Raw genomic sequence first — 18,841 nt, forward strand, 5'->3', positions numbered from 1 at the left:
TTGGTGGCTTTTGAGTTGCTGTCCACTACTGAATATTTGACTTTGGAATGTTCTCCTATTCTTATCTCATCTTGTCTGCTGCTGCTACTGGGTACTGAAAGATCAAACTGGGAAGGCCCGACCTTTATACTTTTAAAGCTTGTTACCCTCTGTGCGCACTGCACTATTAACTTCTTTTTTCCATCTTCCTTTTAAAGTATGTAACATGTGGGACTAGACTACCAATCACTGGAAAGCCTAGGAACTGCTTCTCAGCAATCAGCTTCTGAATAGTGCATCTGTTTTGCTCCTGGTGAGAAAAGGAAAAGTGGGCCATAATTTTCTAGCCTTTCTAGAGATTACCATTCACTGAAAACTGCGTCTTAGGAGCCAACTTGGCATTAATGCTACTGTGACTGGTGAGAGAAGGCACAGAGGGGTATTGATTCCTACTGGTCTGTGCTTGGGCAGTGTTTATGGTATTTAACTAAGTGGTCTGGTTGCAGGTTTGGTGCGAGTCTCTTCAGGCTTTTGTGCAGCTTGGCAGTCTGGTATGTCCAGCTGCTGTAGGTTCTATCTAGGGTATCTACTAAGAGAGCAATAAGCAAGTATAATGAACCTTGTAACAAATGTGTTAATACTTCTCAGAAACCATCTTGGGATTAATTCTGTTTTTTACTTCTAGTGAGAGAAGGAGCTAAAGATTATTGATTTCTTAGTTGCAAGCAGCTGTGTTGAAACAGCTTTATCTTCACTACCAGACAGATGGATAATACATCCAGTAATCAACTTCAGACTTCATAAGCATTATTTTCCCCTTCAGCCCATATTTTTAAATAACTGGAAGCATGGATATACACTTTCCAGTTGTCTTTGTAGCTAGCTTGGATGAAATGGGGCTCCGTAGACAATGTAGTAATTGTCTCATGTTTACTGGCAGCCACCTTCCCTTCTACGTAATTGAACTGACAGTTCTAAGACATGCAGTTGTATAATGCTACTAGAGGCAAAACTCACCCATGAGGACTCTACAAATAGGTTGTCAGTACCACAAAACACCACACAAAACCTATCACACACAGATTAGACCAAACACACAAACGTATATATGCCGAGGCTTTTAAAAGTAACCTATCTGAACCAGAAAGGCTTCCTAAATGCAACCTAAGCAACACCCTCAGAAATCTCACAAACCCGCAACATAAGCAGCACCCACCTTGAAACACGTACCTAAGGGTCACAGTGTCATTTTTTTAAACAAGAAACATCTTTATCAAATGATCATGTATGACCTAGGCAATCATACATTTATCGAAATTAAAACAAACCATATTGACATAATTTTAGTTGCAAACATTATACGTCACAAGCCATTTTGACATAATTGTAATTGCAAAAGTTATACATCATTTATAATCTGTTCAGTCATTGTCAGTCAGACATTACATAGCTTGATCAAATCCTGCTCTTCCTCTGCATGTATAGTTCCCACAATTCTCATTTTTTATGTAATTTGCTCTCCTACCTTTTTCTAAAAATCACAATTTCAGTTGTCTTACCTCTGCTACTATTTTCACTACTTCTAGTAAGTTTGGTTTAGACTTTGATTTCCATTTTCTAGCAATTGCTTTTTTGGTAGCCCCCATAATTAGTCTCAGCAAGGCTTTACTATGTGTAGGCAATTCTGATTCTGTATCATAGCTCAAAAAAATGATCTGCTTATTTACACCAATTTGCTCACCCAGTATCTCTGATAGAGCAGTCTACAGGGAATCTTTAAAGTCTTTCAACTGATTACACGCACAGCAAACTAATGGGTATAGTATTCTCATCCTAAGGGGTGGTGAAAGCCACACACACTCTGACTAGGCTTATAAATGCCCTAGGGCAGATAGCCTAGTATGAACCTATGAACCTACCTGAACCAGAAAGGCTTCCTAAATGCAACCAAAGCAACACCCTCAGAAATCTCACAAACCCGCAACATAAGCAGCACCCACCTTGAAACACGTACCTAAGGGTCACAGTGTCATTTTTTTAAACAAGAAACATCTTTATCAAATGATCATGTATGACCTAGGCAATCATACATTTATCGAAATGAAAACAAACCATATTGACATAATTTTAGTTGCAAACATTATACGTCACAAGCCATTTTGACATAATTGTAATTGCAAAAGTTATACATCATTTATAATCTGTTCAGTCATTGTCAGTCAGACATTACATAGCTTGATCAAATCCTGCTCTTCCTCTGCATGTATAGTTCCCACAATTCTCATTTTTTATGTAATTTGCTCTCCTACCTTTTTCTAAAAATCACAATTTCAGTTGTCTTACCTCTGCTACTATTTTCACTACTTCTAGTAAGTTTGGTTTAGACTTTGATTTCCATTTTCTAGCAATTGCTTTTTTGGTAGCCCCCATAATTAGTCTCAGCAAGGCTTTACTATGTGTAGGCAATTCTGATTCTGTATCATAGCTCAAAAAAATGATCTGCTTATTTACACCAATTTGCTCACCCAGTATCTCTGATAGAGCAGTCTACAGGGAATCTTTAAAGTCTTTCAACTGATTACACTCACAAAAAATATGTTCCCAGTTTCCTTTTTCTTCTCCATCACACCTCCAACATTTGCTGTCCACCTGAGAGAAGATTTTTTGGAGTCCATTGGGACATAAAAATACCTATGTAAACACTTCCAAGCAAAGATCCTAAATCTTCTAGACTTTGTTGCATATTTGGGAGACATACATATATCCCCCCATTGTTTCTTTTTGAATTGCTTATCCACTCTCTTCCCCCAGTCCTTTCTAAACTCCTCTAATTGATTCTTTTATTTAGCATGAAATATTTTGTATGCTGTACTAATTATTCTTTTTTTTAACAGCAGCTTTTTGTCTAGATTCTACTAAAAACTCTACCAGTGCTGGTCTTTCGCTTAGGATCCCCCTGATGTTCATCGTGTTACCCTGCTGCAGTCATCACACTTGGGTTATCCTGCCGTCAGGCAGTCCTGCAGTCGGCCCGAATTCCAACGTCTTGGTCTGGCGTCGGTTGCTGTCGCTTCTTCCCTGACGTCAGAGCGCCAGGGGTATATCAGAGGCATCCGACGCCATTTTCTCCAGTCTTTCTTGCCGCGTGGTGCCGGAAGCAGAAGCAGTTCGCAAGTGCCGGTTGGCCGACACCTGAGATTTTCAAATCGAGTTTCAGTCCGAAGTCTTCAAAGCTAAGTACCCCTTTGGGGAACCTTTTCTTGCCTTAGTCCCATGTCAGAAAAAGTTAACAATTGCATTTCTTGTGGGAAGCAAATACCTCATAAGGACTTTCATTCTTTTTATATAACTTGCCTAGGCCCAGACCACAACGTCACTGGTTGTCTGTTTTGTGCTAGGTTCAATAAGCGAACTATGAAGCGTCGCTTTGATTTCGCATGACACTGCTTCAGTAGAAAATTTAATTATACTATGCCGTCGGAGCAACCGACTACCGGCGTGCATTAAAAAACGCAAGGATAAGGACAGGCAGCCTAAATCCAAGCCAGGCTCCGAGGCCTCGGCTGGGCCAGTCGCCGGTTCTCCGGTTCTCAGTGAAGTGCCTATGCAGCCCCTGGCTACCGCTGAATTGGATCCCCAGACCGCATCAGATCCCCCAGCAGAGATTTCTAGGCCGACGCAGCCATTTTCCTTAGGCCCTCCCGACGACATTGCAGTAGGGGAAGCCGGTGCTGCAGAAACATCTTCGGTTTCTGAAGGTGTCTTCAGACCGACTACCCTCACCATAAAATCTTATGCTAAGCTTAAGACTCCTCTAAAACCTAAAAAGCCTACACTTCATTCTCCAGGTCAAGGCCCTATGCCTAAGAAACAGATGCTTGAAATGGCTGAAGATTTGATTTATTTGATCAGGGGTTCCCAACCCCCCCACCGACAAAAGGCCTAGACAAGAGTAAGATTATGCCTCCTCTGATCAGGTGTCTGTTTCCTCAGGCTCCTCTGAGGAACAGGATTACTCCTTTCCCCCCTTATGAAGATTCTGATGCTGAAGACTCCATTCCCTCAGCTTCTCCCCCTGAAGACTACTCCTTTGGGGAACCCTTACACACCATGAGGGAACATTTCCACTGGGAAGGTCAGGACTACTCTCACTCAAAGAAAAGGCTCAGAGAGTTTCTTTTACTCCCCCAGTGCAGACCACTTGCTATCCCCCCCAGTTTTGGACATAGTGGATGATGTTTTCTTAGAATCTAGTCTAAATCCAGATTCTCTGTCTCTTGCTCCAGCCAAACCAGATAGGTATTATAGGTTCATAGGTTCATACTAGGCTATCTGCCCGAGGGCATTTACAAGCCTAGCCCATAGTTTTGTGGCTTACGCCACCCCTTTAGTATGGGGAACTATACCCATTATTTTGCTGTGCCTCTGTCGAGCAGTGACACTGAGGTAATCCCTGGGGTATATCTGCGATCTCCCATCCATTGGTCAAGATTTCTCTTGAACAAGGCCAGCGAGGTGCTCTGCCTCACATATACCGGGATTTTGTTCCACAGCATAGGGAGTCTTTGGGTGATGAATCTATCCTCCAGCACGTCCTATTAATAGCCGTGTCGAGGTTTAAGTCTCCCGCCCTTGTGGCTCTGACGGATCTAGATTTTTTGAGGTGAAGCATATTCATCAAATCTGGGTTTGACATGGCCTTGTATGTTAGGCAAAGGTCACCTCTGAGCAAGCGGTAGGCGACTGAATAGAGCTGGAGTTCTTTCAGTCGGGCAGCATAGGACAGATGTTTGAGACCCTTTATCCTTTTGGTGAGGAACTTTGTGGCCTCTCCAGCTGCTGCAAGTGTCGGGTCAGATACATTCGAATGGGGCATTGTACTCAATCATTGGTCTGATGAGTGATGAGTAAAGGGAGACTATGACCTCCCTTGATCTAGATGAGAATCCCTTCATGATAAGGTGGGCAATGTAGAAGGTTTTCCTAACTACTTTAGCTACATGGGTGTCGAATGACAGACTACTGTCAACCTGGGTCCCCAGGTCCCTGATAACTTCTTCTGTGCTCAGTGGATTGCCACCTATTTGGTAGCTAGGGGTAACCTTGTTTTTCCCGAAGGGTATGACTATGCATTTTTTGGCATTTAACTTTAGGCCATGGCTCTGGCACCAATTATCCATTTCTGTGAGACCCTTCTGAAGGATATCTGTGTCAGAAGTGTTTTCTACTATGGCGCCCAGTTTGCAGTCATCTGCAAACTTTGTCAGCCATAACCTCCTGTGTTTGCTTGTACTTGGGAAAAGTAGATGCCAAACAAGAGTGGGCCCAGGACTGAGCCCTGTGGTACACCACTTGTGACAGGCTTTGAGTCTGACATGGCGCCAGCAACTCTGACCCTGTGGGTCCTGTCACTCAGCCAGTTTGCAACCCATCTTGTGATGTATGGGTTAACATTTAAGCTGATGAGTTTTCAATGATACCCGAGTGGGGTATTGTATCAAGGCCTTCGCCAGATCGAGGTAGGCTGTATGGACTGCCTTTCCCTCATCAATGGCTTTGGTGACTGTTTCAAAAAGTCAACCAAGTTTAGAAGGCATGATCTGCCTTTGACAAAGCCAAACTGGGATGGATCCAAAGTCTGCAAATTCCCTATGTCTTTATTTATGAGGTCCATTATGATCCTCTCCATGGCTTTGCAGATAAGGCTTGTCAAGCTAATGGGCCGGTAATTTCAGGGTCGGTGGAGGCACGCCTTTGTGAAATGGGACCACAGTTGCAGTGCGCCACCCCTGGATACGCATCCAGAGGTAAGACTATGATTAAACAGCTGTCCTAGCTGTGGGTTTAGTTCTCGTTGAGTTCGTGGAGCACACAGCCGGGGACACCATCAGGTCCCATGGATGCTGTGTTTTTGCTTTGGAGAGAGCAGTTCTCACTTGGGCGTTGGAGATGTTTGGGGGGCTGCACCGCTGGTATAGATATCTCTCCTTTGGGGAGGGGGAGAAGTTTGCACTGAACCTGTCAGCCAGTATGTTGGCAATGTCTGTAGGATCAGTAATCTTCACATTATTTTGAACTAGTTCTGAGCATATCTGGGAGTTTCCTCCCAGGTTTCTAACATAGCTAAAGAAGGCCTTATGATTGTCTTTTGAGTCTTTAGCTATTTTTCTCTCAAAAATTTGCTTTGGATGATTTTATGAGAGCTCTTAGTTTTTACTTATAGTGATCAAGGGTGTCTTACCTTTTAAGGATTTTGCTCTATCTTGTAGTAGCTTCCTTTTGTTGTAGAGTTTGTTTATGGCTGGGGTCCACCAGACTGGACGCTTGCCTTTGGTACAAAGAGTCTTTGTTTTGCTTGGGATTGCCTTATCCATGCAGTCCTGCAGGTGCTGGTAGAAGGCATTTGTAAGTGATTCAGCGGCTTGAGTACTGTTGTCCACCGGCTTGGGGGCCTTAGACACTAGTCTTTAGAAGTGTGAAGTCGGCTGGAAGTTCTTTACTGTGGTCTTTTTTATTTCAGGTGGGGTGGGATGAGGACCCTCCAGCGAGATTAGTTTGTGATCTGATCTCACCAGTGAGGGTATACTTCGGTGTTGAACATTGTGCTCCCATGTTCGTGATGATGAGATCAAGTATGTTTTCTCCTCTTGTGGGATGGTGACTAGTTGTTCCATGGCATTTGAGTTTATGAATTCCAGGAACTTTTGGGCTAGGGTGTTTGGGCTTGAGTAGTCTCCCAGTCTATATTAGGGTAATTGAAGTCACCTAGTATGATGGTGTTTGGTGATACATTTATCCCTCTAGTGTTTTCAGGAAGGCCATGTGGAGGTTCCTGAGTTTGTGAGGGTGGCCTGTAACATGCTACAATTTGCAGAGCAGTCTTGCCTATGGTTAATTGCACCTGGATGGTCTCCGATGCATGCGTGCGTTGCCACCAGTCTTGAGGTGTGGGTGTCCTTGATGAATATGGATACCCCTCCTTTCTTGGTGTTGTCAGGATTTTGGGGCCGGAACGCATGATATGAGGTAAAACCTGATAGTGCTGGGGTGCTCTCAGGAGCCTTGAACCAGGTTTCTGTCACAGCACAGACATCGATGTTCTCCATACTGAGAAGGGCCTCGAGTGCGTGCATTTTGAGATTTAAACTTCTGGCATTGAGCAGCATTACCCTTAGTTTTTTCCTTTTTGTGTTCTAGGGTGGTAGGTTTAGAATTTGAGCCTTGCCTAAAAAGGCACTATGGGGTGGCAAGAGCCTTTGCCAATATCCGGAATCCCAGGGTGACAGGTGCAAGCCGTCCCTTGCAAAGCAGCGTGGCTTGTCCAGCATGTCATCCCAGGCAGACTGACATTGATCCCCTTTGAATGACACCAGAGTTTAAGCCAATTGTTAAAGCTGATCATCTTATCTCTGTATTGTGGCATCATTCTTGGTGAAGGTAGGATACTGCTCAAGGTCAGGGTCATACCTGCCTGGGCTACATAATCAGAGAGCTCCTCAATGTCTCTTTTCATGTAGTCCAAGGAGGTCGTCTCAGGTTTACACCAGCGTGGACAATGACTGAGTCGTATTTGTACCTGCTGTTGAGAGACCTGAGTGCTTGCGTTATGTGATGGATTCTAGCGCCCGACAGGCAGCTTACTGTGACCTTCTCCTTACTCTGTCTGGTGAGCGGACGCCAGTGTGTCTGACTATGGAGTCACCAATGACTAGTGTGTCTGGCATTGTGTTTGGCCTTAAGGGCTGTGACTGTTTGACACTCTGACTGTGAGGTCTATGTGTTGCAGGTGTTTTGTTCTGAGGTGGTGGTTGTTTGGGTGTCTGCTTTGGTGGCCTCTGCTGTTTTGGTAGATTTTTGATCAGAGCCTCAGTATGTCTTTGTGTGTTTATGTGTATGATTTGAGGTTGTGATGGTACTATGTGAGACTGGGTCTATAGTGTGTGTGGTAACCTTCTCCTCCTGACTGGTCTTGCCAGTCCTATGTTGAGAGAGCTCAGCCTCCAGTTTGGCGTATAGTTGCATCTCTCACATGTATTTGTGTTTTGTGGGAGGAGGAGAGGGTTGTCTGTGTACATGAGGCAATTGTAACATTGCCTCAATATTCCCAGGTTCACCAGCTGAGCAGGAGAGGACACTAGCAACTGATCCCTCGACATGCTAGAAGGACTAGACAAAAAAACTTTAAAAGAGATTCCGGGGGATGTGGGTGACCGAGAAATGGGGGTTTGCCTTTTTGGGGTGCTGTCTATAAGAGTGCCGTATCAAGGTAATAAGTACTGTAGGAGCAAGTGCTAGGTTTAACAGATAGAGAATGGTCTACTTGGAGTCAAGTAGAGATGATCTTTTAGTTATAGGATACGCTGATTAGATCAGTAGTATAGTTCGAGGAAGGTAGTTTTAAGGGAAAATTTGAAGAGTGGACTTTAGGTAGCCCGAGTAGTTTAAACTTGCTTAACCGGCGCTGCCCTAGTGTGCAACAGCGGCAACTCCGAGCTAAATCGCGCTAAAGCGTGCTTTATAGCAGGGGGCTGGAAAAGACAGGAAATTACCCAAAATGGCCAATAAACTACAAGTTACTGCCTTAAACCACTCCTCTGAGGACAAACAGGCAGCTCAGTACTCCCTACTCCCACTAGTGAGTAAAGAAACTACCCCTTGACCAAACAAGGAAAATGGAGAAACACAGGAACCAAGACAAAGCCCAGGGATCAGCAAATCTGATCACTGGAACAAACTATTAGGAAAGTATGGAAAACAAGAGTATTTTTTTTGTTTTTTTTTTTTCAAGTTTTTTTCAGATAGGCAGAAAATACAATAAATGCTGTATGTTTCGACTAATTGCTATCAAAAGCTAGTACACTTGAGTGTATTAGCCTGTTTAACTTTTAAGCAAAACTTAAACAAGCAAGTGCAACAAACAATTCAAGCTATTAAAAAACAGTAAAAAACAGGTAGTAACAGAATAAAACACGCTGAAATAGCAATCGAAACGCTTAAAAAAGACGAAAATCCAGAAAAAAATACTTAGATTCTGGAAACTTTGTCTTTTCTGGTCTCTGCCGCTCTAGGAACTCTGCTGGACACCACGAGGAGCTGTGCTGAGTTCTCTATAGCCAGAAAAGCCCGCCAAAGCCTGCTTTATAGCAGGGGGCTGGAAAAGACAGGAAATGACCCAAAATGGCCAATAAACTACAAGTTACTGCCTTAAACCACTCCTCTGAGGACAAACAGGCAGCTCAGTACTCCCTACTTTCACTAGTGAGTAAAGAAACTACCCCTTGACCAAACAAGGAAAATGGAGAAACACAGGAACCAAGACAAAGCCCAGGGATTAGCAAATCTGATCACTGGAACAAACTATTAGGAAAGTATGGAAAACAAGAGTATTTTTTTTGTTTTTTTTAAGTTTTTTTTTTTCAGATGGGCAGAAAATACAATAAATGCTGTATATTTCGACTAATTGCTATCAAAAGCTAGTACACTTGAGTGTATTAGCCTGTTGTTTAACTTTTAAGCAAAACTTAAACAAGCAAGTGCTACAAACAATTCAAGCTATTAAAAACAGTAAAAACAGGTAATAACAGAATAAAACAGGCAGAAATAGCAAACGAATAGAGTGCCTGACTCTCACAAATTCCTTTACAGAAGCCCTGCTGCTGATCCAGAGACAATCTCCCAGGGTCCCAAAGGGGCTAAGGCTTCTATGGCTAAAAATCCTGTACCCTTAGAAAGGGACTCCAGAGCACTAGACAGGTGGGGGAAGAAGGTTTACACCTCAACTACTCTAGCTATGAGAGCACTAAATTGTCAGTTTCACATGCTTAAATACCAGCAATTCCTAATGTCTCAAATAAAACAAAAGATGGGCATGCACCCTCAACAGTCTGAATTCAAGGAAATGCAAGATCTGTTGCATGCAGCTGAACAGGTGGGCAAACATACTAAAAATCAAAAGAAAAACGAGTTGAATGGTAGGAGAAAGCTGAAATAAGCAAAAATAACGAAGCAACTAAAAACTTTAATATGGTAAGCGCTTTCAGTGGTAAAAATATTCCACCTTCTTCAGACCCAGAACAACATAAAACTGATGCTTATATAGCTTGTAGTTAATTATCAATTAATCATTCAATCAACCAATAAAAATAAAGCCAGATAAAAGTACAATATTTAAACAGTATGAAACCTGCTCTAAAATGTTACAATGTTAAGTACATAATACTTAATTTATAAATAACATTAAATATATATGTATAACGTGTAAATGTTATACTAAAAAATCACATTTTAAAAAGCTACTAGGGCAAAACTGAAAATGTGTAATATGTGATAATGACATAAATTTACTATAAGAACTAAGATATTTAGCTAAATATAGGCACATAAAAAATATAGTAATATGTAAAAAATAAATAATTAATTGCATGCTGGTTAAAGACCAAAATCTGATCATAATAATAATAATACTGAATATATGACCAAAAACAAAGTCCATATTTTTATATATATAAAAAACTGTGTAAATGTTACTATGTTTCAAACTTAATCAACAAAAAGGTACAGTACCAAATTCGAAATCTTTTATGCAAAATTAATATGTTATCTATTTAAAGCTTTTAATTTTAACACGCTTTTAATAGACACAAATTCATTTAAACCAGGGAAAATGTATGCAGCCGTTTTGATTTGCCAATACAACTCATTTTGTTCTAATAAAAGTTGCCAAGGCCCCCTCTCGGTCTAAATGTACAACCCAAAATAAAACTCATGTGTTGGAAATTGTAAAATATGCCGAAAGCAAGAGCATTGTTAACATCACCTTTACTAACAGCATTAACAATGCTCAGATATTCTTTGTTTTAGTTTCCGGCCGGTTTTACCTATATAAAATGAGGACAAACCTGACAGCAAGCTGCATATACTACAGCTTTGGACTCACAATTAAAGGAGCCATTTATTGTGTAGTGTTTGTTATTAATATTGATGTCAGTAGTCAATTGAATGTGTTTACACTGTGTGCAATGCCCACATTTACGCATACCTTTATGTACCCGCTTGTTCGTACCTAGATGCTCATTCTTATGCCTTTCCAACAGATTTTTAAGGTTAAAACCCCTTCTAAAAGTGAAGCGGGGTCTGATACCTAGCTTAGTACAAGTGGACGGTTCTTCCAAAATTAATGCCCAATTTTTAATAAAAATCTCTTTGACTCTTGCCGTGTCAGCTGAAAAAGTAGATAGGAAACTGAGATGTAATAACGTGACACTGTCATCGTTTTTGTCATGCTGTCGTGTAATTAGATTAGTATTGGTAGTAATACCATCCTTATATGCTCTACTAGTTAAAATAGGTTTAAACCAACCTGTGGATCTCTTATCTTTAACTTCTGTAAGTGTTTCTAAAAATAATTTGGTGGGCAAACATACCTTACAATGTGGTTTTGATGCCTTGGAAGCTTCCTCCAGAGCAGCTGTTACTGGGTCTGTTATACATAGGCATGTTTGGTTAAAGGAACAATCTCTGCCTGATCATGTTAAAGCAAAGTTACTGGATGCACCCTTACAGCAGGATGATTTATTTGGGGTTAAAGCTGAGGAGGTTTTAAAGAAAATGGAGGATAAGGCAAAATCTCTGCAGATGGTCAAAGACTTCTTACAGGTACAGCCCCCACGCTTCAGCAGAAATTGGCCAACAAAAAATTGGTCCTTTCCAGCTTCTGACAGACCACAAAGGGGTAAATACAGGTGCTCAAGGGCAGAGGACAAGCACAAATCCCTTACAAACCTCGCCAATGGGGCACTACAACACAGAAGGGAGGAGAAGACAGGTCCCAAACCACTAGAAGGCAAACACAATGACTTAAACCTCAAACTGCCAAGCAAAACCCTCTTGGCAGCTCCCTTGGGAGGAAAATTAGCACTTTTTGCAGACAACTGGCGCATCGTCACAAAGGACAAATGGGTCCTAGACATTGTCACACACGGATACAGATTCCATTTCCACACCTTGCCAAGGATAAAAGGAATGCCACACCTGCCGCAAAATCAATGGGCAGAGGCACAAAAACAAATTACAGCTCTCATGGACATGAGAGCCATCCAACTGGTACCTACACAGGAGCAAGGCCAAGGATTTTACTCAAGGCTCTTTCTAGTCCCCAGAAAGGACAATGCTTGGAGACCCATTCTGGACCTTTCAATTTTAAACACCTTCTTGCAAGTTCCCAAATTCAAGATGCTAACACTACAGCAGCTTCTTCCCATGTTGGGCAAGAAAGCTTGGATAGTAACGTTGGACCTCAAGGAGGCATACCTGCATGTCCCTATCAGACAAAATTGCAGAAGATACCTCCGTTTCATTGCAGGTTCAACCCATTACTAATTCTCTGCACTGCCCTTTGGCTTATCTACTGCACCCAGGGTCTTCACAAAATGCCTTGCACCAGTAATTGCATACTGCAGACAGAGGGGAATTCAAATATACCCATACCTGGATGACTGTCTCATCCAAGCAGAAAGCAAGGACATTCTCTTACAACACCTGGCTTTTGTAAGACATCTTCTAAGTTGCCTAGGGTACCCAGTAAACAAAAAGAAATCAAAACTAGTGCCCTCACAAATTATGACATTCCTGGGTGCCAGCTTGAATACAACGGCCCAGATGGCTTATCTGATGCCAGACAAACAACTACAATTAACTCAATACATCAGAACAATGGCAACAAAGACCCAACTCCCTGCAAGAAAAATTCTGCAGGCCTTGGGCTTCATGGCATCTTGCATACTACTAATACCATTTGCAAAACTGCATATAAGGAAATTACAATGGTACCTAAAAAGCGTATGGACTCAACACAGCCACAGCTCGGAAACAATGATAAATCTCATTCCCTGCCTTCAACAGGAGTTTCTATGGTGGTCACAGGCTTGTCACCTCAACAAGGGTCAGCCTTTCACCCTACCCCCAGCCAGGCAAACTATGACAACAGATGCATCGGACTATGCCTGGGGGGCACACATGGCAGGACGGTGTGTTCAAGGCTTATGGACAGCAGATCAAAGGAATCTGCACATCAATCGAAAAGAAATGCTAGCTGTACAAAATGCTCTGACAGCCTTCAAGGACCTCTTGCATCCAGGACAGCTTATCATAAGGACAGACAACACCACAGTAATGTGGTACATAGACAAACAAGGGGGTAGACACTCCTATCCTCTTTGCAGGCAAGCAGTGACCTTGTGGAACACAGCACTGGCTTACCAAGTTCAATTACAAGCTCAATTCCTGCCAGGAAAAAAGAACACATTGGCAGATGACCTAAGCAGAAACATCATGGATCCCCACGAGTGGAAACTGGATCCACAAGTATTCGCAATGATAACTCAAAAATGGGGGCTCCCAGACATGGACCTGTTTGCCAGCCCTCAAAACTATCAGCTAACAAAGGTTTGCACAAGGACTTTTCACCATCAAGCTTGGAAAGTGGATGCACTCTCATTCATTTGGAAAATGCTAACAATATATGCCTTTCCTCCAGTACCCCTTCTCACAAAGTTGCTGCTGAAAGTCAGGATGGAGAGACCCCGAATGATACTCATTGCTCCAGACTGGCCACGCCAGCACTGTTACCCACTATTAAGGAATATGGCCCAGGACCCACCATGGATTCCACCACAAATTACCCACCTGCTCGCACAGCAAGACAATCCAATTCTACACAGCCAGCTCAAAACATCAAACTTGGCTGCATGGCAAATCACCTAAGCAACCAGCCAACTCCTCTCTCACAAGCTGTTATGGAAGTTAGTCTGGAGGCTAGGAGACCCAGCACCAGGAAAGCCTACTCAGACAAATGGAAAAGGTTTTGTGCCTGGAACCAAGCTAAAGGCCAAAATACCCGTCAGCCTGACATAACTCAGATTCTGCAATATCTAACTGAGATGTTACACAAAGGGCTTTTTTTTTCATCTGTTAAAATCCACGCCTCCGCCATTTCTGCTCAGTACAACACAGATCCTCCATTATTTTCACATCTACTCTTAAGGCAGTTTCTCAGAGGGGCCAAGAACATTAGGCCTCCCAGGAGAGCACCAACACCTACTTGGGACCTCAACTTTGTTCTGGAAAAAGTCACGCTACCTCCTTTTGAGACAGCTTTCTCAGCTGACTTAAAGTTTATGTCATGGAAGACTGCCCTGCTGCTAGCAATCACTTCAGCTAGAAGAGTTTCAGAGCTTCAGGCACCAATGGCAGTAGAGCCTTTCCTCATTTTTCATCAAGACAGAGTTTCTCTACGAACTAACCCCTCCTTTATGCCTAAGGTGGTATCCAGTGTGGCTCTAAATCAAACCATCCATTTATCCACCTTCTTTCCAAATCCACAGAACAAAGGAGAAAGACTCCTGCATTCCTTGGACATTCACAGGCAGCTACGTTACTACTTGGATAAAACTAAGGTTTTGAGAAAATCTGACCAGCTTTTTGTATCCTGTGCTACAGCATCACAAGGAAAGGCTATCTCAAAACAAACCATTTCCAAATGGATAGGACATTGCATACGTTTTTGTTACACCCACCATGGAAAACCAGTTCCTGCTACCATAAGGCCCCACTCTACCAGGGCAGCAGCTACATCTACAACCTTCCTCAGGGGGGGTGCCAACCAAGGATATTCTGGAAGCTGCAACTTGGAGTTCAGTACACACCTTTACCAAACATTATCACTTACCACTTTTCTCTAAGACTAGAGCTGGCTTCGGCTCCGCAGTTTTGCAGGGCCTTCTAGCCTCCTCTAACCCTGTTTGACTCCACCGCCCATCCTTAGCTTTGGGATTCTACCCATGTGTGATGACTGCAGCAGGGTAACATGATGAACATAGTACAGTTTTGTACCTACCATAAATGTAGATGTTAGAGTGTATACCCTGCTGCAGTCCAGGTTGCCCTCCCTCCACCCCCTCTAAACTAGCTGAACTTATCCCTACCACTCTGTTCTATACTACCTCTGTGGTGTATTTGCTTGTGCCTAAGGATTTTGTTTTACTTTTTTCCATATAGCTATATATATATCTTTTGCCTACCTATTAGGGGCTACTGACATCTGGGGCAAGAAAAACTGAAGAAAATGGCATTGGATGCCTCTGATATACCCCTGGCGCTCTGACGTCAGGGAAGAAGCGACAGCAACGGCCACTGACCAAGACTTTGGAATTCGGGCCGACTGCAGGACCGCCTGACGGCAGGATAACCCAAGTGTGATGACTGCAGCAGGGTATACACTCGAACATCTACATTTATGGTAGGTACAAAACTATACTTTTCTCTTTGTTAATACTCTGTCAATCCTTGATGGGGAAGACAATCTGTATCCTTCAGTCCAAATAAATTCTTGGCCTCTTCCTATTCTGTTACCTTTCCCTCTCTGATTATTTGCTCCCAATACCTTGCTTATTTTACCAGTTTTCTCCAATAAATTCCAGCCCCCTCTTGTCTATTGTCTATATCCATAATTGCAGTCATCCCTATCGGCAGAATCTCCTTTCTCCATTCCCGTGTTGGCTTAGTTCTCAGAATACTTTCTGCTACTTTATGGATGTAATATTCTACATGGTTATTGTTCTCCTTAAGCATCTGCATCCAAACTCCCAGTTTCTCCTTGTTTCTTGAGCTTCCCCCCTGTTTGATCATCCTTTTCCACTTTTGGATTATATGTTTCAGCTTGTATTTAAATGAGTTATTACAGGATAATGCTGTACTCTAATGAAGCCCAGGAATTATTCGGTGAAAGCGCTTAGTGTGTTTACATTAAATTCTGTTTGCTGATACCCTCGGCAGTGGTGTTTTCTTATTCTTATCTTTGAGTTCTTTAGCTCTAAAATGCTCCTTCAAATTGGGTAATCCCAAACTGCCTAGTTCAGTTGGAAGAATCCGCTTATCCCACTTGACTCTTGTCTGCCCCTCCCAGATAAAATCCTTCAGCTGTTTATTAATTGCTATCAACAATTTCTCCTCTTGTTGATAGGTGGATAGTGCAGGAGAGGATCTTTTCAAGTACCTCACAGAAATTGTTATACATGTGTAAACAAGGTAATATGTTGTGGTGTTGCATTAAAGTGGTTGGGAAGAACTGAGAGGTTGACAAAATATATGGGAGAGAGAGAAAATCTGGTGAGGTTAGGTAACTAATGCATTTGGTTTATTCAGCAAATGATACGCAGACTAGGTGAACCATGTGGTTCTTACCTGCCCTGCCTTTAAAAAAAAAAACAGGATATGTTATATCTGACAGGACATTGTAGTAATTTCTCTTGGTAATTACAGAGAATGTTGTGTATTGCATTGGTTGTGTTTTGGAACAATGTGTTATACGTATTGCAGACACACATTACAGTCAAATGGTGAGCACCTTGCTTGCAGCTTAATTTTACTGTTAAGCTGTATCACTTGCATTTCCTTTAGCAGGTAGCAAGAGGCCACTGTTCTATTGTGAATGTGTTTAACAGTGCATGCAGAATGTATAAATCCTGCCTTGACCCATTTTGTATAACAGAAAAATGAAAGTTTAATTGTAGCACACTGTTTATGTGGGCAGCACAGTGGCATTATGGCTGCACAGTGCTTATTTTCCAGCTCCTTAGCTTGCTGGGGTAACTTCTGTGCAGATTCTGTGTATAGCCAGCTGCTCTGTTTTTACCCCATTGCATGCATGCATGCACGTGTGTGTGTGTGTGTGTGTGTATCTCTGTATATACGTACGTATGTGCTGCCATGAACTGCTGTCTCATGCTAGACAGTGGGGGGCACAGCTGAATGTGGTGTTTGAGTAGTAGTACTGCCTTACAGTACACAATGTGCAACTGTAAGATGTGCAGTAAATGTGACATGACAGTGCTGTAACTGTAGTACAGTGCTGTTTGTGTGACGGTGGGAGATGGAACTAAATGTGGTGGTCAGAATGCCGGAGTTCTGTATGTGCTACTATGAAGATCTGAGTGAATGTGAGAGGGTAGGAGGTGGAACTGAACTGTGAACAATACTTTTAGTTCCAACAGCCACCGTCACACACACAGTGCTGCAGTACAGCTGTGGTACTATTGTGTCACATTCACTCCTGTGTGTCATATTTACTCATACAGTAGTGCATGACAACACTGATAAACTAAACACCTCATTCAGTTCTTATACCACATTCGATTCTACCTCCCACTGTCACATAGACAATACAGTTCCATAGCTATGTGCTCCAATGGCACATTCACACCAGATTCCAACCAACTGGTTCTCTGTTTACTTCCGATTCCATTATGTAAAGAGAGGAAGAGAGAGAGAGAGAGACAGGCAGAGATATGACCATTCCTGCTGTAACCACTGGCTATTCATACTGCTGATCAGAACAGGGCTTCTGTTGAGAACTCCTGAACATTACTTGGGGTTTCTTCATCTGGGTAGGCCTCATCCAAACACTGTATTTTCATGTTTTGTGCTTACTGTAGTGTTGTATTTGATTAGTTTTTTCATGCTGTGCTTTGCACTTAACTAAAGTATCACTTAAAGGGCTTTGCTTTGATTCCTTATAATCGCTTGTTGCAACTTTTCTTTACTGATCTACAGGAGCAGAGAATCTGTGCATAAAGCTGTCTGAGAAGTTGCAGTCCAAGACGTCTAGTAAGGTCATCGTTGCTCACATGCCACTTCTTATCTGCTGTTTACAGGTATGTTGTAAAAATTCTCTTACCCTCTCCAGCTCCTTCCAAATCTTACCTAAAGTTTCACTGAGCTTAATAACAACCAGTTCTGTGTTTTTGCAGTGTCCTTCTGAAAATGTTAAATTCACTCTTCTTATACATGCAATTATGGTGATTAAAAAGCAAATGGACAGGTTACTGGTGACCTGCTTGGTCAAAGGCCTTAGTAGTGGAGCAGAAGAAGCCTCTAATGATTATCCAGAGACCGGTTTTCAAAGCCTGATGTTGGTGTCAACGCAGTTATTTACATTACAGGACACGAGTCACCCCATCACAGCCTAGCTCACACACACACACACACACACACACACACACACACACACACACACACACACACACACACACACACACACGCACACGCACACACAGAGGTAAAAGAGTGGGAACCAACTAGATTTTGTAAAACCTTAGGTGCCTTATTGATAATAATAATCTGCAACCATAGTATTTATTGTTTACCTGTTATTCCAGACAGGCTGCTGAATTATACATGTGCGCGCGTGTGTGTATGTATTTCATATGCACATTTATTTTTATATATATATATATATATATATATATATATATATATATGTGTGTGTGTGTGTGTGTGTGTGTGTGTATATATATATATATATATATATATATATATATATATATATATATATATATATATATATAAAATCGGCCTGTTTAGAATGACATATGTGCATTAAATATGTAGAGCTTGAGTAATCAGTAAAAGGCAAACTTCAGCAAACTTATTCACTTAAAAAAAAATTTATGTCATACATCATAAACTTTATTATAACACTAAGTGTTTTTTGCATTCCCCTGCATTCCCAACACCCCACATCTTCAAATATATTAACTATAAGATTGCATTACATTGATGGAAAGGAGAGAAAAACAAGTTTCACAATCATCTACTTGGTAGTTTTGACAAAATAGCTACAAAACATATTCAGCAATTCCAAATTAATATAAAACTTACTGTGTGAATTGCAAAGATTGATTTGCTACAAAAAATATCATCAAATGGTAAACGAGATAAATGGAAAATGAACTTTTTAAAACCACTTTTTCTTCATTGAAAATACCCTACACAACTAGTTTATAAAGATCTATTGTATTTTTGTTCC

At 41.8% G+C, this 18,841-nt stretch overlaps 1 protein-coding gene across 1 annotated transcript in view; it reads left to right on the forward strand.

Annotated features, from left to right (window-relative positions):
- The window catches only part of PI4KA (phosphatidylinositol 4-kinase alpha), a gene marked incomplete at its 5' end in the record, with an annotated part of 2,160,482 nt that overhangs the window by 301,493 nt on the left and 1,840,148 nt on the right, over positions 1-18,841 (forward strand). Inside the window, 1 exon segment of the mRNA XM_044068731.1 lies at positions 17,587-17,687. Within this exon segment, the coding sequence (XP_043924666.1) occupies positions 17,587-17,687 (101 nt within the window).

The sequence above is a fragment of the Protopterus annectens genome, chromosome 4.part0 (assembly GCF_019279795.1).
Source record: "Protopterus annectens isolate FY-2018-M chromosome 4.part0, PAN1.0, whole genome shotgun sequence".
Lineage (NCBI taxonomy): Eukaryota > Metazoa > Chordata > Ceratodontiformes > Protopteridae > Protopterus > Protopterus annectens.